We start from the raw sequence: 24,738 nt of genomic DNA, 5'->3' as shown, positions 1-24,738 counted from the left end.
TAATTGTTCTGGCGTTTAATTAATGCATGTGGGACAATCGCATCCCGATTTACTTATGGCAACTCTCTTTCACAGTGTTGAACATAGATGTAGCTTTGATAATTCCCAATGATTTCATCCTTAAAAATCCAATTATATTTCAATAATGTGGTCTCGGCTCTCAGAAGATGCTGTATGAAATTGTATCTCCAGAGCTTGTGTCATTTTTGCCACAGACACTGTTTGGCAGCCTGTTTAACTCACTACAACCATATGGTAACTGTCAGATGAAATGTTTAAACCATCAGTACAGATGTGCAAATTGCTAAAATGTATTTGATAAAAAAGAAAAAAAATAATGCAGACGCTTACCATTTTTATGTAGCTGTTTCTAAGACTGGATCATTTCAAGGCTTTCCGACAAATACTTAATTAGACTTTCAATAATTGTATTTCCTTTGAAAATACTATTAAAAAAATAACTAAAGTACTTTTGTCCTACAGTACTGAGGCCCCTTTCAGACTGCGTTCTGACCTATGTTCAGTGGTCCCATCGGGGCTTCTGCCCGAACCCCCTGCAAAACAGGTTTCGAATGCATGTGCTGACGGGGCCATTGACAGGTGGTGTCCATCTCCAGAAAGTGTATACGCCTGAAAATAGTGCGGGACAGAGCACTCGGTGACTCCATTTGCTCCATTTTAGTCAATGGCCCTTTTGGCGCATGCGTCCGAAACATGTTTTGCGGGGGGTTTGGACAAAAGTTACGATGGGACCATTGACCGGAGAGCTGAACGCAATGTGAAAGGGTCCTAAGAGATCTACAAGTAGTGTACAGCTCCAAAGGTCCCCATACACGCGACAAGTAGGTCATGTTGGATTTTTTGCAAACGATGATAGTGTTTGTGATCGGACAAAAAAAATCAACCATGCCGAATTGGTCTTCTGAATAACAACTAATTCATTGGTTGGACTGATCCACCCTTCATTTCACAGATGAAGGCAGCCATCATTCCTTACGGCCTCCAAAGTCTGTTTCCTCTGATTTTTTGGGGGGCCATAACTCTACAATTTATTCAACAACTTAAACACAAAGATGGGAGTTTAACATTTCCTTGATGCTTGTTTTCTCACATCAGAAAGTTGAAAGATTTAACACAAGGAGTATTTGCGTTAAAAACAAATACAAAATTTAAGACTTTTTATACTAGTCATGACATTTTCCTTGTGGTCTACCACTGCACAACAAATCTAATATATAAAGCTGAGTGTGTGTGTATGTCCGCTAAAGGAATATGCACCGTCGCATTTACAATCACGAAATTTTGCACAGACACTCCATGGGACCCAGGGAGCGTCATAAACTATGTTTTGACAGAAAAAAATTAACCCCGTGCTTTACAGTTAGTCTCTAAAATCCTGCCGCCATTAAACTGAATGGAGGTGGGAGCTATAGGTTATTAATAGCAACTGTCAGTGGTTGCTATAGGAACAAAATAAACTGTTAGTTGAAGCTTATGTGTGAGGTTATATGATGTTGGTGAAGATATGGATAGAGAGACAGAAAAAGACAGACAGACAGAGAAACAGACAGAGACAGCCCTGGAAAGAGACAGCCCTGGAAAGAGACAGCCCTGGAAAGAGACAGCCCTGGAAAGAGACAGCCCTGAAAAGAGACAGCCCTGGAAAGAGACAGCCCTGGAAAGAGACAGCCCTGGAAAGAGACAGCCCTGGAAAGAGACAGCCCTGGAAAGAGACAGCCCTGGAAAGAGACAGCCCTGGAAAGAGACAGCCCTGGAAAGAGACAGCCCTGGAAAGAGACAGCCCTGGAAAGAGACAGCCCTGGAAAGAGACTGCCCTGGAAAGAGACTGCCCTGGAAAGAGACAGACGGGCAAAGAGACAGCCCTGGAAAACAGACAGCCCTGGAAAGAGACAGCCCTGGAAAGAGACAGCCCTGGAAAGAGACAGCCCTGGAAAGAGACAGCCCTGGAAAGAGACAGCCCTGGAAAGAGACAGCCCTGGAAAGAGACAGCCCTGGAAAGAGACAGCCCTGGAAAGAGACAGGCCTGGAAAGAGACAGGCCTGGAAAGAGACAGCCGGGCAAAGAGACAGCCCTGGAAAGAGACAGACCAAGATAGATGGGAAAGAGACAGACAGACAGACAGACACACACACACACACACACACACACACACACACACACACACACACACACACACACACATAGAGACAGACACAGAGATAAAGAGAGACAGACAGACACAGAGATGGAGACAGATAGACTGATACAAATACAGACAGAGAGAGAAATAGTCAGACAGAGACATAGACACAGACAGACAAGGAAAGAGACAGACAGACAGCGACACACAGACAGAGACTGAGAGAGAGACAGAGAGACAGTTACTATCCCGGGCAACGCCCAGGTACTATAGCTAGTTTTCTATAATTTACACCTGGTGCATATTGTTGCTGAAATCTGTGCCACTTCCTGGCTATTAGAGATGTCATTTTTTGGCAAATGGACAGCCCAAAAGAAGCACCAGATTTGTTAAAAGGCACATGCCTTTTAAAGTGGTTTTCAGGTTTTCAAAAACCACAACTTTTTAGTTGAAGTATTAAGTTTTTTTTCCAGTAAATAATTTTTATTAAGTTTAAAGGCAAGGTAAAGAAATTATTGTTTATCACAAACATAAGAACATAGTAATAGTGATGTTAAAACATTGCCAAATATTCGGTTCGTTTAGGAAATGGTTATATCAAGAGAATATACATACAAAAATGGCACATCAATGCTTGACAAGAAAAATAAAATATGTAACGTACCAACTTGAAAATAACATTTGTCAAAGACATTAGTATAGAATGCAATTTTATAAAAACATTGTGCATACCAACATTAATTGTAAAGACTAACTATAAATCAGAGGAAAGAGATAAAGGAGGAAGAGATAGAAAAGAATAATACAGGGGAGTATGGGAAAAGGGAGGATTAGGAGAGGGGAGGAAGGGTGCCCATAGAGCGCCCTCGCAGGGGTAGATGCCTCTACTTGTATATAGCGACCATTAGCTACATTTTGGATCCTGTAGGGGGGGAAACATAGGTAAAAACCTCTACCTGAGCCAAGAGGCACCGAAGTATGTTTTAAGAAACAATCTATGCTGTACTCACCCTCTCAAGATGCAGTGCGAAGTCGCCACTGCTGTCTGTTATGGTTTGTATTGTTGTCATCACTTTGACAGTGTGGCAGCCAATCAGTGAGCTCAGAAGCTCGGAGCAGCTCAGTCTTTCACCTTGAGCAGAGATAAGTTACTGACTGGAGTGTTGTCCACGTGCACAACTTTAAGGCATAAGCCACATGGCATGAAAATCGGTGCAAGTGGAGTGCGATAAAAAAATCGCATTCCACTCGGACCAATATTAACTCATGAGCGATTATTTTCTCAGCCCTAATCAGACCAAGAAAACAGTCGCAGCATGCTGCGATTGTAATGCGATTTTTGTTTCTCTCGCACCCATTCAAGTCTATGGGGCAAGAGAAAAATCGCACTGCACTCGAGGTACACCGGTGTACCGCGAGTGCAGGGCAAGAATGGCAATAGCTGGCTACAGAGGAGAGCGGGAGATAAATCCCTCCCTCCCCTCCTCACCCTCCGCAGCACCAGCCCGCCCCCCCTCAGTGCCGGCCCGCCCCCCGCAGCTGAGGTCCGCTCACACGATCTTGGACCTCAGTCGCAAAGACACTCGCATGACACTTGGCTCTGCTGTTCTGAGCAGAGTGTCATGCGAGGGGATCGCAATCCCCGTGTGGCCCCAGCCTAAAGCAGATCTGTCACTTTTCACAATACAACTTTCCTACATTATTATACACTCACGGACAAGATTGTTGGAACCCTTGAAGCTGACAAAATTTATTTTCAATTTAAATTTATTGAATATCAACTAATGATAATCAGACATTGATTTAGAATTTTGGTTCAACAGGAAAGTAAAAAAAAAACAAGAAAAAACTAATGGAAATGGCCTGACCAAAAATGGTGCCCTTGACTTAATATTTTGTTGCACAATTACTGTAAACAAATTATTTCTTTAACTCTCGCTGAGACTGCTGCACCCTTTCACAGGTATTTTGGTCTATTCCTCTCCTGCTGTTTCATGTGTGAAAGAGTCTTCTCCAGACTGCAGATTTTAGCTTCTTCAACAGATGGTCAATAGTATTTAGATGAGGAATCATGGAAGCCACTTTAGAATTGTCCAATACTTTGCTATTAGCCATTCTTAGATGGTTTGTTTTTTTTGCTGTGTTTGTCAAGTCTTTATCCTTTAAAAAAACAAAACATGACTCACAACTCACATCAAGCTTTCTAACACTGGACAGCACGTTTTGCTCCATAATGCCTTGAAAGTCTTGAGATTTCATTGTGACCTACAGATTCAACACATATTGTGTCATATGTAGCTTAGCCCCTAAACATAACCATGCTTCATCATCCTCCATGCTTCACAGTATGTACAATGCTCCTTTCTTTATAGGCTTCATTTTGCATCTGTGAGCATAGAGCTGATTTTACTTCTCAGAAATCTCCAGTTTTGTATCATCTGGCAGCGCAGTGGCTCAGTTGTTTTCACTGTTGCTTTCCAGAGCTAGGATCCTGGGTTCAAATCCCACTACAGACAATATCTACAAGAAGTTTGTATCTTCTCCCCGTGTTTGCGTGGATTTCCTCCAGGTACTCTGATTTTTAGATTTTGAGTCCCAGTGGGGACAGTTATTATCAGTTCTGTAAAGTGCTGTGGAATTACTAAAGTCATGTAAAATAAGTAAATAAAATCTGTCTAAAGAATATCCGCCCAAAAAAATGTGGCTTGTCACTATGAATTTTGGTAAATTCCAATTTTGCTTTTTTATTATTGGTTTTTAGCATTGGTTTCCTCCTGGTCATCTTTCATGAAGTCCATTTTAGCCAAAACAGTAATGGATGGTTCAATTTGACACTGATATCCCTTAACTTTGGAGGTCATCTCTAATTTCTTTGTAAGTTGTCCCGGGCTTCATGGTTACAATTCGTATTATATATCTCTTTAATTTGTCACCAGTTTTCCTCTTTCTGACACCTCCAGGGAGGTTGGCTACAGGTAAAAAAAACTCACCAAAAGGAGCCTAGACAAATGATATGTGCACACACAGAATGTGGTGAGCTTTCCTCATAAAGATGGCTGCAGCCGAGGTGCAAGATGCTGATGTCACAGCCACTCAACCTCCACACTAAAGGGGAGGGGAGGCTGCTTAGCATAAGACATGCACACTAATAAGGCTTGCACTGGGAGCCCATCATATAATGAGTGAAATCCACAGTGTCTGAACTGTAATCTATAAATGACGCCAGAAAACCCAGGTCAGGCGGGCTAAACAGCACTATATAGATGCATCTCGCACGGATTTACGAGACGCACAGTGTCTAATGGCCTATAAATGACGCACAACACCAGGTCAGGCGGGTCAGTTAGCACTGTGAGTACATAACACATGACAGGCTCACCATTTAACCACCTGAATTCAAAAGGTCCACACACATCCTGCAAAAATGGATAAAATGTGCCATACCTCAAATAGTGAGATATTAGTTTATATTTTGGCCCACAATATGTAAGCTCGCAATCCGTTCGTCAAGGATTCTCACACTTGCGAATCCCTACACTAAATTAGTTAGAAAAACCACATAGAACTATATCAAAAAAACTCACCAAAGGGACCAAAACAGGTTGGCTAGAGGTCCATAGACTTTAAATTTCTGAATAATTTATGCAACTGTAGTAACAGGAACATCAAGCTGTTTGCAGATTATTTCTTAGCCATTATCTTTAACATGTTTGTCTATAATTCGCTTTCTAATCTCCTGAGACATTTCTTAGTTTTCTGTGATCTGTGTTCAGTGTGATATACACTATGATAACAAATATCACAGGGACTACTTTTTATTCTTTAAATAGCTAACTGACTGATTATAAATTTATAGAGACCTGTGATGCTAATTACAGGACACACTTTAGTTTAACATCTCCCTATAGTAAAATTATTTTCAATCTTTCCTAGAGGTAACATCATTTTTGTTCAGGCCATTTTCATATTTATTTTTTTTTTCTATTGAACCAAAATTCTAAAGCAATATCTGTTTTTTAATTAGTTGATAATCCGTAAATTTAAAATAACTTTTGTCAATTTTAAGACAAATTTGTTTTGCCTTAAATTGATTCACTCATCTCTAATTAGATCTGATAAGTCTGATGAACTTACCTTGAAAATCCACATCAAAATGACATTATAGTTTTCGTTAAGATTTCCTTGCCTAATAGTCTAATAAGTCCAATTCTAACATTACTTATAAAATGCACATTTTTATTTTATGAGCATATATATCCATTCTAAACATGTTCAAAGTTAGTACACAAGCCTCATCGGGTCTAAAGTGAGCTTTACACGCAACGACATAGCTAACGAGATGTCGTTGGGGGTCACGGAATTCATGACGCACATCCGGCCTCGTTCGTTAGCGACGTTGTTGCTTGTGAAATGCAGGAACGACCGTTAATGATCAAAATTACTTACCTAATCGTTGATCGTTGACACGTCGTTCCTTTCCCGAATATCGTTGCTGTTGCAGGATGCAGGTTGTTCGTCATTCCTGCTGCAGCACACATCGCTATTTTTGACACCGCAGGAACGAGGAACATCACCGTACCTGCGGCCGCCTGCAATGAGGAAGGAAGGAGGTGGGCGAGGTGTTGGGCCCGCTCATCTCCGCCCCATCGCTTCTATTGGGCGGCCGCTTAGTGACGCCGCAGTGACGCCGCACAAACTGCCCCCTTAGAAAGGAGGCGGTTCGCTGGCCACAGCGACGTCGCTAGGCAGGTAAGCATGTGTGATGGGTGTAAGCGATGTTGTGCACCACGGGCAGGCAGCGATTTGCCCATGACGCACAACCAACGGGGGCGGGTGCTTTCACCAGCGACTTCGCTAGCGATGTTGTGGTGTGTAAAGCGGGCTTAAGAGATCGATGTAATAATGTATGCAGTTTGTATACTGGAATCTGGTGAGAGATCCCTTTTTATCTAATGTGTATGAAAGGCTTTATTTTTCTGGTCCCCTCTAATTGAAATTCCACTACAGCCCAATATCATGTGCCCTCCTAACTAGATTCAGCTACCATTAGCAGAGCATTGGGCTTTTAGGCAGCAGCACTGAAGACATTCCTACGTACAATCTCTGGACTCATTCTCCTTGGCTTTGTATTCTTCTATCAAACAGAACACGGTGCACATTGTAATTGTACGGTAATCACCATCCATATATTAATGGAAAATCTCACTTCATGTCACTCATGTCTTAAGAAAAAGAATAGCATCAATATGTTCCAAAAGGTCATTTATTTCCCAATGAATAAAGCAGTATTATAGTGTAAGCCAGCGGCTATGACGCATGCAAATAATGATATGAGCATTAATTACGGTGGGCGTATGTCTCCATCGAATCAATAAGTGAGCATGTTACATTTCTGTTTCCAGCCATCTGGTACATCAGACACCATGTCACTTGGACGCAGTTATGGCAGAACAACCTACTGCTTTGATAATAAACATTTCTGCTTCTTTATTTACGACGAAACCTCTTTTTCCCGTCTTCTTTATTCAGATTTCAGCCATAGCGTTCCTTTCCCATGACACGTCTTTCTACTAAAAAATTACCCGATACTTGGGGAATTCATCTACACTACACACAATAATGTATCACTGGAAACTATTCTTCTCTGTACAAACATTTGTGCTGAGTGCAGTAATTGCAGGGAATGTTCTATACGTCTGTGCGCTCTTGTTCCAAGCGAGCCTTTGAAGCTTTGGCTTTTGTTATGATCGTTTATGTTTTAGCTGTTTTGGATTCTATTTCAGTGTTCCAAATGTAAATTCCTTCTGCACAACAGGTGAATTTTTTTGCCCTTATGTATTAAAGAGAAACTTAGAAGCATAAGGATTGTATTGGAAATATAGAAATCTGATAGGAATATGTGATAATGTTGGTACCTGGTATACCAGAAACCCCTGTCTGTATCCAACTCACTTGTATTCTATCCGGTATAAATGTCAGTCAAAATTGTAGATTTAAGAGGATCTTCGGGTTCTCCTACTTTGTCTTAGTAAATACTTGCATATCGAATAATCATTTATTTTTCCTAAACATTTATATTCTGTTGTTCCTTCCTTCTATACAGAATTAATTGGCAAATTAATGATGTCATTTTGTCCATCCTGGGCATGAAATAACTGCTTAGTTCAGAGGTGTACAACCTTTTTTTGGTCCAAGTACCACATTTTTTTAATGGAACACTTCCAAGAGCCACATAATATTTGTCTGGGTACATGAGATACATATGTCAACAGTGTTGTATATGCCATAATCTAATAAGTAGAGGGTTCTATTTTTGTAGTTTAGACTAATTTTAGACAAAAAGACCCTCTTCTCCTTTATTAGGTTCTTGAGAAAACAAAGGACTCGAGAACACCGCACGCTAGTCAGTTATATTATGAGAGTTACACAGAGGAGATGGCAGAAAGCCGCAAAAATTGGCTTCACCGGCCGTATGTGGCCCCAGGTTGTGTACCACTGATCTAGATGCAACGATGCTACTGGTCTATATGAACCCAGCCTTAAAGGTGCAGAATGGAATCATACAACACTCATAAAAGTTCACACTATAGTGATATTTTATCATGATAGTAGGGCATTTACGTAGAAGCAGCAATGATGATTTCCTCACCTCAAACTATTTATTGAAGCAAAAGCCAACAACATTGGTGGGTATATACCCCAAAATGTCTGGGTCTCAATATCTTCTCATGTGGTCTTGAGCATCAATTACAGCTTTACAACGGCGTCTCCTGCTGGTCACAAGAGGAGTCATTGTCTGTTAAGGCATGGTATCCCACTCTTCTTGAAGGGCAGCCCACAGGTGATTGAGGTTCTGGGGTACAGAGTTACAAACCTCTATTTGATGACTCAGATAATCTGTAGACAGTGCAGCCCCTCCATTAGAGGTATTCCAGTCTCAAGCAGCCGTTCCCTAATGATATGACCTCGATGAGCTGGAGCATTGTCGTTCATGAAGATGATATTAGGTTTGTGTTGTTCATGCAGAGGCACAATGACTGGATTAATGATGTTATTCAAGTAGAAGGGGCTTGCACTGTACCATTCACAGTGTAGGACAGTTCTGCATTGATTAGACACACCGGCCCACACTGTTACACCACCATTACCGAAACCTTGTCTGGTAACAGCAGTGGCTGATGCATAGTGCTCTTTTTGTCATCGCCAAAATTATTGGCAGCCATCATTTCTACTCAATGTGAATCAAGCTTTCATCAGTGACCAACACTGAGGCCTACTGGTCCCTCATCCAGTGTAGATGCTGCCTGCCTCATGCTAAACAATGTTTTCTGGTCAGGTACTCTTGCAGGTTGTCTAGCATGCAGACCACGCTGATGTAAACGGTTTTGAGTGGTCTGATATGACACTTAGGTGCCTCTCACCTGCCTTAAATGTGCCTGGAGTTGTGGGGCATTTATCATCTGGTTCCAAAGGGCATTGTTCACAATGGAGCGATCATCAGTGTGGGATGTAGCTAAAAGACATGCACTAATATGCCTTTCTGTGACTCTTCCAGTCTCTCTGTTTCTCTGTTGCAACCTGCTGATTACACTTTGTGACACTGTAAGCTCAGTGGCCACTTCCGTCTGAGAACATCCTACTTGAAGCCTTGCAATCGTGCGGTGCTCCAGATCAATTGTTATGTGTCATCTTAGTCTCAAGATGTCAAAATTGTACAGTATGATGAAGAGTATGATAAATACCAATTCTAATTCAATCCCGAAATGTATTGGTCGAATCATGGCTCATACACCTGTTGTGAATTTTGTCATTAAGCTCCTCATTAAAGAACAGCAAGTTGTGCAAAAAGTTCTGAAGCATTGAACAGTAAGACATGTGCATTCCAAAGTTTAGAGAAGGTCTCAGTAAGTTCACCTGAAAAGGTTAGAAGGCATTTTAGGATCAGCCACAAATTTCACCCCAAAGCCTAGCTTTTTGTGAGTAGTGTATATGGAAGTTTGGATAAGGCTTTATTATGACTGCAGATTGAGACAACACGCCACTTCTTTCTTTTAAAGATAATTAGTAAACACACAACTTTTGGTAATTATTTCCAAAGTTTTTTTATTGTTTTTTTAAACTAAAGACATCTTGGAAATCTTAATTCATTTGTTCAATCAATCAACTACTCAATTATTTTGTTGTATATTTAGGCATTTCTTACTTCATTCATTCCATTTTGGAAAACATGCCTGGAATTTATCTCTTCCATTCCTCCTCTCCCCAGTCACTACTGGTCATGCGCACTAGACCTGTCTTACTCCCTGCTTCATAGTGCGCATGACTGGAAGTACGGTGACTTCTGATAATGCGCAGTGACCCTAAACCCGGATTCTGAAGCTGTGACAACGGACACAGGTACACGTGTCACCGACGATGAAGCTGGGCAATGGGCATTGAATGGGCAATGAGCATTTAAGAGGGCAGACTCGTCAGGGGAAGTAACACCCTTGCGACTAGTCCTTGCATTCATTAGCATATCATAAAGGATCTTTAAAAAATACTTTTTGTAAAGATCTCTTTATCTATGTTACTACATACAGGGACAGTTAGGCCGGGATTAGCAATATGTACCCAGAACTGATCTTGGTTCTGGGTGCATATTGCACCTGACAAGTTCCCTTTAATAGAAAATCTTAGGTAGTAATTGATGGTATTGGTGGACAAAACCAAGCAAGGTTTTTCATGTAGGACACAGTCATTCAACCTTGGAGTATTATAAGAAACTTGTTCTCTGTATGCCCAAGATTTACTTTATTTACCGTCAGCTTTCTAAAACATCACTCCAAATTTTTTTTTATTTTAAAGTGAACCTGTTAGGTGTAATATGCACCCGGAACCACGAGCAGTTCTGGGTGTATATTGCTAATCCCTGCCTAACTGTCCCTGTATACACTAGCATAGATAACGGGATCTTTAGAAAACCTATTTCTAAAGATCTTTTATCTTATGCTAATGAGCACAGGGACTAGTCCCAAGGTCGTTGTATCCCCCGACTAGCCGCCCTATTAGCATGGTAGCACACCCACAGGGGTGTACTAACATGCTATTCAATTCAGCATCACCAGTGGTGACGCGCGTACCTGTGTTCGCTGTGACCGCTCTTTTGAATGCTGGGCACTTTCAGTCATGCGCACTAGACCTCTCTGAAGCCAGGATGCGTACACCCAGCTTCATACTGGCATGACAGGAAGTGGGCGGCATTCAGAACGCGGTTGTAGCGAACACAGGTACACGTGTCACTGCTGGTGATGCTGAATTGAACAGCAGTGACAGGCTGCTACCCTGCTAAGAGGGCGGCTAGTCAGGGGATATAACGCCCTTGAGACTAGTCCCCATGCTCATTAGCATGCAATAAAAGATCTTTATAATTACTTTATCTAAAGATCTCTTTATCTATGCTAGTGTATAAAGAGACTGTTAGGCAGGGATTAGACCTATGCACTCAGAACTGCTCCTATTTCTGGGTGCATATTGCACCTGACAGCTTCCCTTTAACTCTGAAGTGGTTTAAATCTAAGTCCCCTGGCCCCGGTCTTATACTCGCCCTCTGTCACCTTCATCGTTCTGACTCTCATAGTCTTCCATTGAGACGTTCCAGACAGTAAGATGTTGCAGTCACTAGATGGCGCCGTAGGACCGGAGGCACATCGGTCAAAGGTGAAGATGCTGGAGGGAGAGTATATTACTGGCAGTAGGGACCTTACATTAAAAACAACACTCCAGCGCTCAAACAAAAAAACATTGGAGTGATGCTTTAACATGCAATTTTTAAATCGCAAAAATATTCTGAGTTTTCATTTCATTAGCAAAAAAATACAACACGTCGCAGATTACTGGAAGAAGAACATGAACACTAAATATTATTTCTGGATGTACTTTCTCAGGTCACTGAAGAATATCTTATCCACTGATGCCTTTCTGTGTTAGAGGGAAGATGAAAAAAAATCATCTATCTTCATTAGTCAAAACCTTAGAGACCCCAATGTTTTAAATATATAACATGCAATTTTATTCCATAATTACTTTGTTTCTCTACTCCGGAGTAAACTTGTGGTGAAATGTTATTACTGTATATATATTTTTTTTGCTTCTTGACTTTATAGTTATATAAACTAATCTTGTATATGTAGTCTTTGTGCCCCTAGAGGTCTATGCATAGTATCGAAATACCATACTACATACCGTATTTTCCGGCGTATAAGACGACTATTTAACCCCTGAAAATCTTCTCAAAAGTCAGGGGTCGTCTTATACGCTGGGTGTCGTCTTATACGGCGGTGCACGGTGCCGTCGTCACTTTACACACAATAACACATTTTACACACATCTTTCCTCCCTGCCCACGGTGCCTCCAGCTGTTTCTTGCAGTCCGCAGGCACACAGACCCCTCGTGCACGGAGCGGCTGCTGTAGGATATCGTTATGGCTTTACTACAGTTGAATGCTTTACGGCAGTACAAAGCATTCAACTGCAGTAAAGCTCTGACAGAAGCGACAGCCCTGTGTATTGGACGCGCTTTACTGCAGTTGATTGCTTTATGGTGCCGTAAAGCATTCAACTGTAGTAAAGCCATGACGACATCCTGCAGCGGCCGCTCCGTTCACGCTATCACAGAGGAGTCTGTGTGTGGACTGCAAGAAACAGCTGGAGGCAGCGCGGGCATGGAGGAGAGGTGAGAATATCTGTTATTGTGTGTAAAAACTGCATGATAGGGGACAGAAGGAAAGCAGCAGGAAGGCATGATTAAATAATGGAGACATTACTGCATGGGACATTAAGGACAGGGCACATTACTATACAATGGGAAGATTATAGCAGGAGGGCATTATTAAACAATGGGATCATTACTGCACGGGACATTACAGCAGGTCACATTACTATACAATGGGGACATGACAGCAGGAAGGCATTATTAAACAATGGGCTCATTACTGCACAGGACATTATAGCATGGGGGCACATTACCATAGAATGGGACATTACAGCAGGAGGGCATTATTAAACAATGGGTTCATTACTGCAGAGGACATTATAGCAGGGGGGCACATTACCATAGAATGGGACATTACAGCAGGAGGGCATTATTAAACAATGGGTTCATTACTGCAGAGGACATTACAGCAGGGGATTTCACTTTGCCCAGTGTATATGTGCATGTGTGTATATGTGTTCACATGTATATACATATATACATACTGGTGCATATAATAGAAGGATTTGGAAACTATATTTGTCAGTACCTCTGATCCATACGAATCATATTGTGAGTGGCATGTGTGTGAATCACCATACATTATGTAAGTCCCCTCACCTGAGCATAGCAGCACAAATCTATTTGCAGTGAAGGGACATTCAGGGCGAGTCTACGTTGAGTGGGGGCACCAAGGCGTCCACACTAGGGTGTCGACCTCCACAGACAGGTAGGAGGAAACTAGGGAATGAGCCCAGGGACCCACTCTTGAATTATAATCCATGCACCCAATTTTTAACTTGCACCTTTGTTTATAAAAAATTATAAAATATTAATAAAAGTTTATACATTTTATGAGGGGCTCTTATGGTTTATACAGATTGATACCCTTATGGTTGAGAGAGGATTCTAGTTTAGGTGTTGCAGCAGGGGATTTCACTAAACAATGGGGACATTACTCTAGTCGGCTTACACTCGAGTATATAAGATATATCCCAAACTCTGGAAAAGTTGCGGGTCATGTCGTCTTATACGCTCAGTTGTCTTATACACCTGAAAATACGGTACTATATTAGTGTTTCAAGTCATAGGTGATGACCAATAGTTAAGGATGTTAACAAGAACATCATACCAAGTTTATGCCTAAATTCACTCAGTCTTAAAATACACGTCAAGCCTAATAATCCACTACTTCCTGAATTATAGTTTTCTGATAAATTAAAGGTTGTGTTTGCCATTCTCTCTATAGATGTGGAGTATGACCCCAACTCATTACACATTTGTGCCACATTCTCTAGATAGAAGTGTCTTAGTGTCACATTCACAGGTGTACAAGTTATGGGGGATGATTTGGTTTGCGCCTTGCACGGTAAAGCTCTCGTCTGTGATGATTTGACAGATCTACCAATAATAACTAATGTCTGACATCAGGTATCCAATTGGTTTAGGCCCTTTTAATGGGGAGAAAAAAAATCAAAAATCGTGGATAAATGGTATCATTTTAATCAACCCACCAATAATTGAGTATGCATTGAGACCATCCCACTGTTTCTATCACTCCAGGAACCAGTTTCTTTGTTTTTTTTTGCAGCCAGGCAAAAAGGATAGATAGACCATAACCCTTTCCGGTAGAACTAAAAGGCTAATTTACAGGCACTTGGGCTACCCTGTGCAAAATTCTGAACTAAAGCTTCACTCTATCTATATAATATCACTGAATGTTAGTCAATAGTTAGGATAGTTCACAGTGATGGATCTTGGTTGACAGTGTAGACATGGTCCTCCAACAGGGAATCCAGTATATACATGGTGTCACATAAACCAATTTCCTGGACAAGAAATAATCTAAAATGTGAAGGATTGGAGAAATGTTACACTAAAAACTTAGATAAGCTTGAGATTTCCCAGTGTGTTGATGGGACCCTTCACCTTCTCAGGAATTGCAATTCAATGCCATAATAGTCGGCAGACACGTCTGGGTAATTTTTGATGTTATGGAAGATATGACCTAGGTTGTGCCTGAAAACGTGAATTTTATTGTTTCTAGCTCCCACGGATGAAGAACATGCACTCAGAAAACATTTGATATGTAAATACCTCATGTGTGAGATGTCAAGGACTATTTATGTTACATGGTATACTTGTATGTAGATTAAAGATGTATTCTCAAGTTTCTAAGTTATCATCTATCCACGGGATAAGGGAATAACTTTCCCACTGCCGGGACCAACACCAATCCTGGGAAGCGGGGCTCAAAGCCCCCTGTGAATAAAGCAGTGATCGATCATGTGACATTATGGGAGTGCCGAGTACCAGCTAAGCGCTGTTCTGAGCCACCTCCGGCTATCTCATGATTAACCATTGCTAGAGTCTCTGAATTAGTGGGGTCCCGGTGGTTGGGAAATTATCACCAGTCTTGTGGATAAGGGAATTTTTCCAAATTTGTGAATACTTTTTTATTAATCATGAGCGAGCCCTACCATGTTTGGGTGCTTGGTACTCATGGCGATGAGATATATGCTTGGATGGCCGCGACCCGAGTAACTGAATATAATGGAATCGGTGAGGGATTCAAGCATTTTTCCCGGAACTCTTGAGTTCCTCAGTGACTTTCATTGTACTCAGTACACGTGTTCTGCCCACATGAGCAACCAACTGCTCATTACGAGTACCGACCACCTGAGCATGGTAGTGCTCGCTCATCACTACTTATTAACTCAGTTTCTTAGTGTGCATTGTAGTGTCAGTATTTCATTCTATAGTACCGTAACTCCAAAAATATGCATAGTTTCTGTTGCTTGAATCACTGTGATCCCCAGCTTAAAACTGCATGTGTTTTTTACCCACAGTCCTTCAAATTATATGCATTGCTATGAGGAGGGTTAATTAAAATTCATAATTTTACTAAAACAGACACGCACTCCACAAGCCTAGAGAATGTTGGCCACAGCAGTAATCAGCTGCAGGAACATGGATTTCCAAGAGGCTTCTCCAAGCTCTGTCAGTGGAGTTCATCCGTGCCTGTATTGTGTCAATCCTTCTAGGACAGGGACCGTCATGATAGTCCATGTAAATGACTATGCAGCGCAATGCCAAGAAGTTTGATTTCTTTCAGTTTATGATCCCTTCTCATCAGTTTCCTTGAACATCTTGCCTGCTCCCAGGCAGCAACATCTTCTGAGACAGTTATTTGTATTAATTACATAGAAAATGTATGATTGAACTTACCAGAAAGAGTTCTCTCCTCATATCACCTATGTATTCATAATTGAATTGTAAGAATGAGGGCAAGATGTGACACCATATCAACATTATATAGGGACAACACCCTGACAACACTTTTGCATACTGAGAGAACCAAGGGAAAATGTAGTCATGATCACATGTAAGACTAATGAGTAAAAAGTTAAGAAGAAGACAGTGAAACGTGCACGTCGGGGCACGTTTTTCTCTGGCTCCACTGACTGATATGGGAGAGTTTATGACGTGGTCTAGATAATAATGCCATGATGTCTTTTACATCTACCTGTTTGTTTTGATTTACTACCTTAGTCCATGACCTGCCCCCAGATGTGAAAAAGGCTCACTATTAGCCAAAACGCGTAATTTACGCCTGTATATTGTGATGGAATAAACTACAAAAATATTTCAGAAGATTTGGAGTGCCGGTCCTTTGTATTAATTATACTGTGGATGCCTTCCTTGGACACGTGCACCTTGAAGGATTGTGTGCCGCCTGGAACTTCTGTTTCTGCCCCCAGATGTATCATGTCCCATATGTATAATTGCAGCGCTGTGTTTTATACGATAATATTCTTTATATAATCCGATATATGATGTACCATGTGCTGCGATATCTTGGTGACTATTCACTTATTATACTGGGGTTTCCTTTGGTCATGGCATCAGTCATTTTGATTTTACTCCCCATATGGAAGGTGGACCCACGTGTTTATCATCAGTGACACCCTTATGAGCCTGATCATTGTTTTATGTATTGTTGGAACTATATTTATATGTCACTTTTTTGCTACATGACCTATCTAAATAAACATTTTGTTATATTTTTGCAAAGAAGTTGTGCTGACTTAACTTATTTCTCATTGGTCTTACATGTGACCATGACTACGTTTTCCCTTGGTTCTCTCAATATGTATTCGTCATTGTAACATGCCTAACGCTTTGCAAAAGAGCTTATAGTATATCTGTCACACAAGATTGCATATCATCTTTGTTGTAAGATATTATATTTTCGTTAATATTTGATCCTTTACATTTTTTTAAGTCAGAAACTCATGTAGCAATTTTTCTTATTACACTAATTGCTGACTTTTTTTTATTCTTTAGGTGTTGCTTTTCCTTGGGCCATCAACCTCCATAACTTCAGCATCTATACTCTTGTGGAGCATCAAGTCATATTGAACCTAGTAGAACCAATGGGCTGCACCTCTACCCTAGCGGTCACTTCTCACACGCTGCCATCTGCTGGTCCTGAAGCCGGCCACTCGTTTGTTGTCTGTCTACACGTTGACTTGGACCCTTTGGAAATAAAATGCTCAAATCCACAGGTCAGTAAATCCTACAGTCATGCTTATTCATTTTTCCATCCTTCTTATAAACAATACCATTGGTCTTCTCCTGTAGAAGTCATGGACCCCCCCCTTTTTTTTTCTTAATGTCCTGTGGGTGGATAAGAGATAAATATTGTTTGTGGTCCAACCCCTTTTAGGTGGTCAGTATATGTTTTCCTTAAAATAGGAATTGGAGACTAATTCCCAATTTAAATTAGAAACATAATGTTAATAATTTTAATCTTTTTCTCAGCCTTTTTCTTTTGGACTTATGACATGTTATTATTGTGATGTTTTAACCAAAGGGACAATTATTAACCACCATTGTCAAGTAATGTGTTAAAGGGAAGGTGTTGTAAAAAAAAAAAATAATAAAAATCAATAACTAAAAAATGTAAAGTATTCATATTTTAATGCCCCATATTCTCTGCTACCATATTACTTTGCCCCATAATACTGTTCCACTATAATACTGTGCCACCATATTACTGTGCCCCATAATACTGTCACCATATTACTGTGCACCATATTTCTGTGCTACCATATTACTGTACTCGATATTTTTGTGCCTCATATTACTGTGCCACCATATTGCTATGCCACCATATTACTGTGCCACCTTATTGCTGTACCACCATATTCCTGTGCCCCATATTGCTGGGTCTCATATGACATCAGTAGTGTGCAAAGTTTTTGAGTACATTTTAAGGGATGACATGCAATAATATATTGCAGAAAGTTGTATAATAACTGACAGACGGAATGATTTCATGAAAGAAAAGTCGTGTCTAACCAACCTGTTGGGGTTTTGGGAGGAGGGAAGCACAAATTTAGATATTGGTAATGCAGCTGATGTGATTTATTTGGACTGTGCAAAGGAATTTGATACTTTACCAGATAATAGCCTTAGGCTATGTGCGCTTCAAATCGCTGCAGAAAATGTCCGTAGTGAAAAAAAAAAGCCGATTCCATGCGCTCTGACTGCAGCTCCTCCCATAGAGCAGGGGCTGCCGACAAAACGCACGGAAGAAGTGACATGTCACTTCTTAGAACGCGCGCTTAGGGCAGCAGCCGAAGCGCTGCGCTCTAAGACACCACGTGCGCACGGCCCCTGCATAATCTTCATAGATTATGCAGGGGACGCAGGACGCATGCAGTTACGCGTAACTGCATGTAATTACGCAACGTGCGCACATAGCCTTATACTAAAGCTCCAGAAGCAGGCACTAGGGGAAACTATATGCAACTGGGTAAGGAATTGGCTAAAAGATAGGAAACAAAGAGTAGTCATAAACGGTACATTCTCTAAATGGGCTATAGTCAGCAGTGGGGTGCCGCAGAGATCTGTGCTTGGACCGATTCTTTTTAATCTTTTTAATAATGACCTTATGGATGGGATTGATAGTAACGTGTCAGTCTTTGCTGATGTCACTAAACTATGTAGGATATTGAAAAGTGACCTTCATAGTACAATATTACAAAATGATCTAAATAAGATTTCAGAATGGGCAGATACTTGGCAAATGAGATTTATTGTTGATAATTGTAAAGTAATGCACCTAGGACGGAGTAATCCTATAACTGCGTATACATTAAATGGAAGTAAACTCGGGACTACAGAACAGGAGAAGGACTTGGGTATTCTCATTACAAATAAGCTGAGCAGCAGCACTCAATGTCAGGCAGCAGCTGCTAAAGCAAACAAGATTTTAGGGTGTATATAAAGAGAGATTAGATCACGTTATCCCAACGTATTGTTACCTCTCTTTAAAACACTTGTAAGACCACATCTGGAATATGGGATCCAGTTTTGGGCTCCAAATTTTAAAAAGGACATTCAGAAGTTAAAATCAGTTCACTAGACTACTACAGGGGATGGAAGGCCTCGCATATGATGAGAGGAGATCTCATTTATATGTATAAATACATGTGTGGTCAATATAAAGGCACATGACTGACTGCAAGTAGAAGAAAAGCAATTCCAGCAGCTAAATAGGAAAGGGTTCTTTACAGTTAGAGCAGTCATGCTGTGGAATGCCGACCACAAGAGGTAGTAATGGCAGATACTATAACAGCTTTTAAAAAAGGGCTGGATGATTTCCTCAGTACACACAACATTGTCGGTTATAAATTACTTAATGACAAAATGTATAATTGGTGGAGGAAGGTTGAACTAGATGGACCTAGGTCTTTTTTCAACCTATGTAACTATATTATTTTGCCCGTATAATACTGTGCCCCCATGTTGTGGGGAGCGGTGATCGCAGTGGGACATCATTAGTACAATACCAGGTTCCTGCTGCAGATCACTGCTCACCACCACCGCTGTACTCATGTTGAAAGTGGAGCGCACAGTATACGCTGTGGGCTCCAGAGATGGCGCTGACTCCTTCCAGAGTTGTGATCAAGACAACCCAGGGGGCGTGTCCAGATCACACTAGGAACCGGCCACAGTGCAAGAAATAGTCCCTTTAAGTGACTTCAGTTTGACGGAAACATCCTTACATCTGGACATATATAAAGGAGCTGCATGGAATCCAACCAAATTGGTCTTGTAATAGTTTGTCACAGCCCATGGGACATCAAACAAACCATAAAGGGCATATTCATGGGCTGACCAGTGTGCAATTTATATGTGGTTTGTTGTGATTCAACTTTTTTTGTACATAATGTAGCACCTCTTACTTATACTGTGACTTGTATATTAATGTCATACCAATAGCAGATTGGTGCTGGTTTGGACACCAAGCCCCCCTTCCCGAGCGTTCAGTTGTCTGTAGCTCTCACTGTGGTTCTATGCACACATTGTACAGAGGCAGAATAGCAAAACTCCATGCACTTTTTAGTGGCTGAACTCCCATTAAATTCAAGGGGCACTGAGCTGTAGTACCTGAGATGGCCACTACGCAGTGTACAGAGCTGTGCTTTTCCAGCTCCACACTGTGTACATCTATCTGCAAAGGAAGATACAATGACATTATTGGTGGTGGTCCTGTGATTGAGGACCCACCTATCCTATTTGTCAGACGGCCGCTTGAATAGAACTATCATTATTATAGTTTATGCATTGCTTAGATAGCGCCGTCATATTCCACAGCGTTTTACAGACCCGATCATCTCTGTCTCCATTGGGGCTCACAATCGAAATCCCCTATCATTATGTCTTTGGAGTGTGGGAGGAAAGCAGAGAACCTGGGGGACAGCCATGCAAACACATACAAACTCCTTGCAGATGTTGTCCTTGATAGGATTTGAACCCAAGACCCCAGCACTGCAAACCACTGAGATTGACCTAGGTCTTTTTTCAACCTATGTAACTATATTATTGTGCCCGTATAATACTGTGCCCCCATGTTGTGGGGAGCGGTGATCGCAGTGGGACATCATTAGTACAATACCAGGTTCCTGCTGCAGATCACTGCTCACCACCACCGCTGTACTCATGGTGAAAGTGGGCTGGGCTGTTATAACCTAAGGCTATGTTGGTGCTTTAGGAACTCATTTCATCTGGATGGGTTCCCGTTTGAAAAAGAAAAAAGGTGGTTCTTTGATATTTTTATGCACAACCCTCTCTCCAAAGAATGTTCAAAATGAGCAAAAAGATATTCAAAATTTAAACAGGCATTGAGGTGCCCATTGCTTGTTCAGTGGCTTCCAATGGAACAGCTAAAGTAGCATCTAATCTACGATACAACGAGTGGTAATCATGTAATCCAGCACCAGGCATGGGTCAATTCTATACAGTATACACCACACATATTAATATTAAAAATAATACTCTGGATTCCTTCCAACATCCATATGTGGAGCAATGCATCACCTAAATGGACCATAGGAGTAGCTGTCATATCAATCAGCTATGTTAAAGGGAACCAACCAGCAAGATTTTCTGATATAAAGTAAAGCCAGTGCTATACTGGTGCTAGGAGGCTGAATGTAAGCATAGCTTTTGTTCTGAGATTAGATATTTTATTTCAGAAATATGTGCAAGTAAAGTTCCAGTAATGCACTGCTATTTGATTGACAGGTGCAACAGGAAGGGCATATGTGGATCGGCTCTTGCTATCTATTCCCGCCCCTGGCTACCTATCTGCGCTAGAATTAACGTCTATGACGGCAACAAGGCGAGGAAGGTCTGGCAGGCAGACAGGGGCGTGAATAGATAGCAAGACCCGACCCACATATTTACTTCTTGTTACACCAGTTAATTATATAGCAGTGCATTGCTGAAACTTTACTTGCACATATATCTGAAATAAAACATTAATAAATATTCATACCCCTGTCTGCTTGTCAGGCCTTCATCGCCTTGTTGCCGTCATAGACGTTAATTCTGGCGCAGGTAGGTAGACAGGGGCGGGAATAGATAGCAAGACCCGATCCACATATGCCCTTCCTGTTGCACCTGTCAATCAAATAGCAGTGCATTGCTGGAACTTTATTTGCACATATTTCTGAAATAAAACATCCAATCTCAGAACAAAAGCTATGCTTACATTCAGCATCCTAGCACCAGTATAGCACTGGCTTTACTTTATATATGAAAATCCTGCTGGTGTTCCCTTTAATGACTGCGACTGGTTACTGATGGGTAATAATGCAGACCTCACCGCAGGTTATCAGTGTAAATCTGCGTAATCCGTGAGCAGTAATCCTGTTTTGCTCATCTGTGTTACATTACTCTTTGTTTATAAAAAAATTGTTTAAAAGAACAGAGAGTCCTCAGTGGTTGATACCTTTTAATGGCTAACTGAAAAGATGGTAATAATTGCAAGCTTTCGAGACTACTCAGGTCTCTTCATCAGGCATGGTATAACACAAAATCTGAAGAGTCACGTATTTATACACAACAGGACTTAGAATAGTGCAGTAAAAAAAAAAAAAAAAAAAAGAACAAGTTATATGAAACAGAACTATCTCTATGGCAGGGGGACAAGCTGTTCTAGCCATAAATACTGCTGCAGTTCAGTGTGAAAGTTTTATTGTCCTTTGATAAGGGTCTGGTCCAGGGCTGTGACATGCTCGGATGGTCAGAGGAGCACATCACTTAATTGATGTAAAAAGACATGAATCCATGAGACACATTCATTCCTTCTCTCTTTGACACATTCAGAGAAGGAATGAATGTGTCTCATGGATTCATGTCTTTTTACATCAATTAAGTGATGTGCTCCTCTGACCATCCGAGCATGTCACAGCCCTGGACCAGACCCTTATCAAAGGACAATAAAACTTTCACACTGAACTGCAGCAGTATTTATGGCTAGAACAGCTTGTCCCCCTGCCATAGAGATAGTTCTGTTTCATATAACTTGTTCTTTTTTTTTTTTTTTTTTTACTGCACTATTCTAAGTCCTGTTGTGTATAAATACGTGACTCTTCAGATTTTGTGTTATACCATGCCTGATGAAGAGACCTGAGTAGTCTCGAAAGCTTGCAATTATTACCATCTTTTCAGTTAGCCATTAAAAGGTATCAACCACTGAGGACTCTCTGTTCTTTTAAACAATTTTTTTATCTCTACTGGCTAACACGGTACAAAGATATATTTTACTTGTATCTTTGTTTATAGTTGTTTGCTTCTGAATTGTGCCGTTATCATTAAAGAAACATAACTTTGTGTCAGTTCCTAGTAGAAAAAACAAATAGTTCTCCCTATCTTAGATGAAACGTCTAATAACTATAACGTTCCTATCGATTTTAGTTCCTTACCCTTGAAAGTAAATTCTATAGCCGTGCATACCTATTAACCAAAACACTAAACGTTGCGGTAGCAATGGCAGGACTTGTGCAATTTGAATGCTGTTTACTTTGATGTATTTGTGGGTTTATGTAACTGGAGCTCCTTCTAGCCGAGACATCTTTGGCCTGACGGGAAGAAATAAGTAGCAGATGTGCAGTTTTTCGCAGATCCTGACGCATGGCAGCGCTGACTTGTGGACGCACGTGCTAAAGAACAATAAAAATTCCTCCGGTCGGGTTCACACCCTTGTGCTTTTTCACGCTACATGAAGTTCTGATTGGAAGGCGGCAGGCACTTAAGAGCGTCTGGAATACATCACAGAAAAGTGGAGTTTGAAGGTGCTTGGGGACACAAAATGTGACCTGAGTTTGCTTTTTTGTTTGTGTTCTTTGTAAATGGCAGCGTGTGTGGGTTCAGTCTTGAAGCCTGCCCTCTGTCCCGCTGACGGCCTTCACGCTGCCCCTTTTGTGTCATGATCCCTCTGTGAAGTGGAATTTGGCGTGATTGGGGATTTCTATATAGATTACATTTTGTATAAGGATCACTAACGCGTGTGATTTTGCGTTAGTGTTTTTTGTTAAAAAAGGAAAAATAATCTGAGCATTTTATTTGAAGTTGGCCATACACTCGGAAAAGCTACTAGACAATTGATTTTGCTCTTGAAAATATATATTCTGAGATCATGTCTTTTTCAATAGGTCGACGGGAATAAATTCTATAAGTTAAATCTAAGTCAGCCCAAACTGCAAATTCCTATAGGGCCAGCCATTTAAAGGGAATCTTTCTGCAGGTGTAGGTAATCTGAGTGAAGCATAATATAGTTATGAAGTCCCTGATTCCAACGATGTATCACTTACTATGCTGTTTGCTGTCATTTTGATACAATCACAGCTTTCTCTCCTGCAGATGTAGCAATGCTCAAAATGCTGAGTGTGACTAAAGGGTATTTACACGCTGCGATATCGCTAACAATTTATCGTCGGGGTCACGGTGTTTGTGACGCACATCCGGCGTCGTTAGCGACATCGCAGCGTGTGACACGTACAGGCGACCTTAAACTATCGCAAAACAGACAAAAATCGTTGGTTTTGGAGAGGTTGTCCAAACACCAAATATCGTTGTCTGCTTAGTTGCAATGTTGTTCGTTGCTCCTGCGGCATCACACATCGCTATGTGTGACACCGCAGGAGCGACAAACATCTCCTTACCTCCGTCCATCGGCAATGAGGAAGGAAGGAGATGGGCGGCATGTTCCAGCCGCTCATCTCCGCCCCTCCTCTGCTATTGGATGGCTGCCGTGTGACGTCACTATGACGCCACATGAACTGCCCCCTTAGAAAGGAGGCGGGTCGCTGGCTAGAGCGACGTCGGAGGGATGGTAAGTCCGTTTAACGGGGCCTAGCGATGTTGTGCGCCACGGGCAGCGATTTGCCCATGTCACACAACCGATGGGGGCTGGTGTGCTCGCTAGCGATATCAGTAACGATATTACAGCGTGTAAAGTACCCTTAACTCTGCCCACACCTCTAGTTGGCAGCAAAAGCTCCCAATC

At 41.3% G+C, this 24,738-nt stretch overlaps 1 protein-coding gene across 1 annotated transcript in view; it reads left to right on the top strand.

The window, feature by feature from the left end:
• Window positions 1-24,738, top strand: part of VPS13B (vacuolar protein sorting 13 homolog B) — a 1,405,890-nt gene that overhangs the window by 742,639 nt on the left and 638,513 nt on the right. Inside the window, exon 24 of the mRNA XM_075353076.1 lies at window positions 17,220-17,440. Within this exon, the coding sequence (XP_075209191.1) occupies window positions 17,220-17,440 (221 nt within the window). The remainder of the gene's footprint in view (window positions 1-17,219; window positions 17,441-24,738) is intronic.

This window comes from Anomaloglossus baeobatrachus, chromosome 6 (assembly GCF_048569485.1).
Source record: "Anomaloglossus baeobatrachus isolate aAnoBae1 chromosome 6, aAnoBae1.hap1, whole genome shotgun sequence".
NCBI classification, from domain to species: Eukaryota; Metazoa; Chordata; class Amphibia; order Anura; family Aromobatidae; genus Anomaloglossus; species Anomaloglossus baeobatrachus.
The sequence above is the reverse complement of the archived record's forward strand: the minus strand, read 5'-3'. Positions and strand labels throughout refer to the sequence as shown.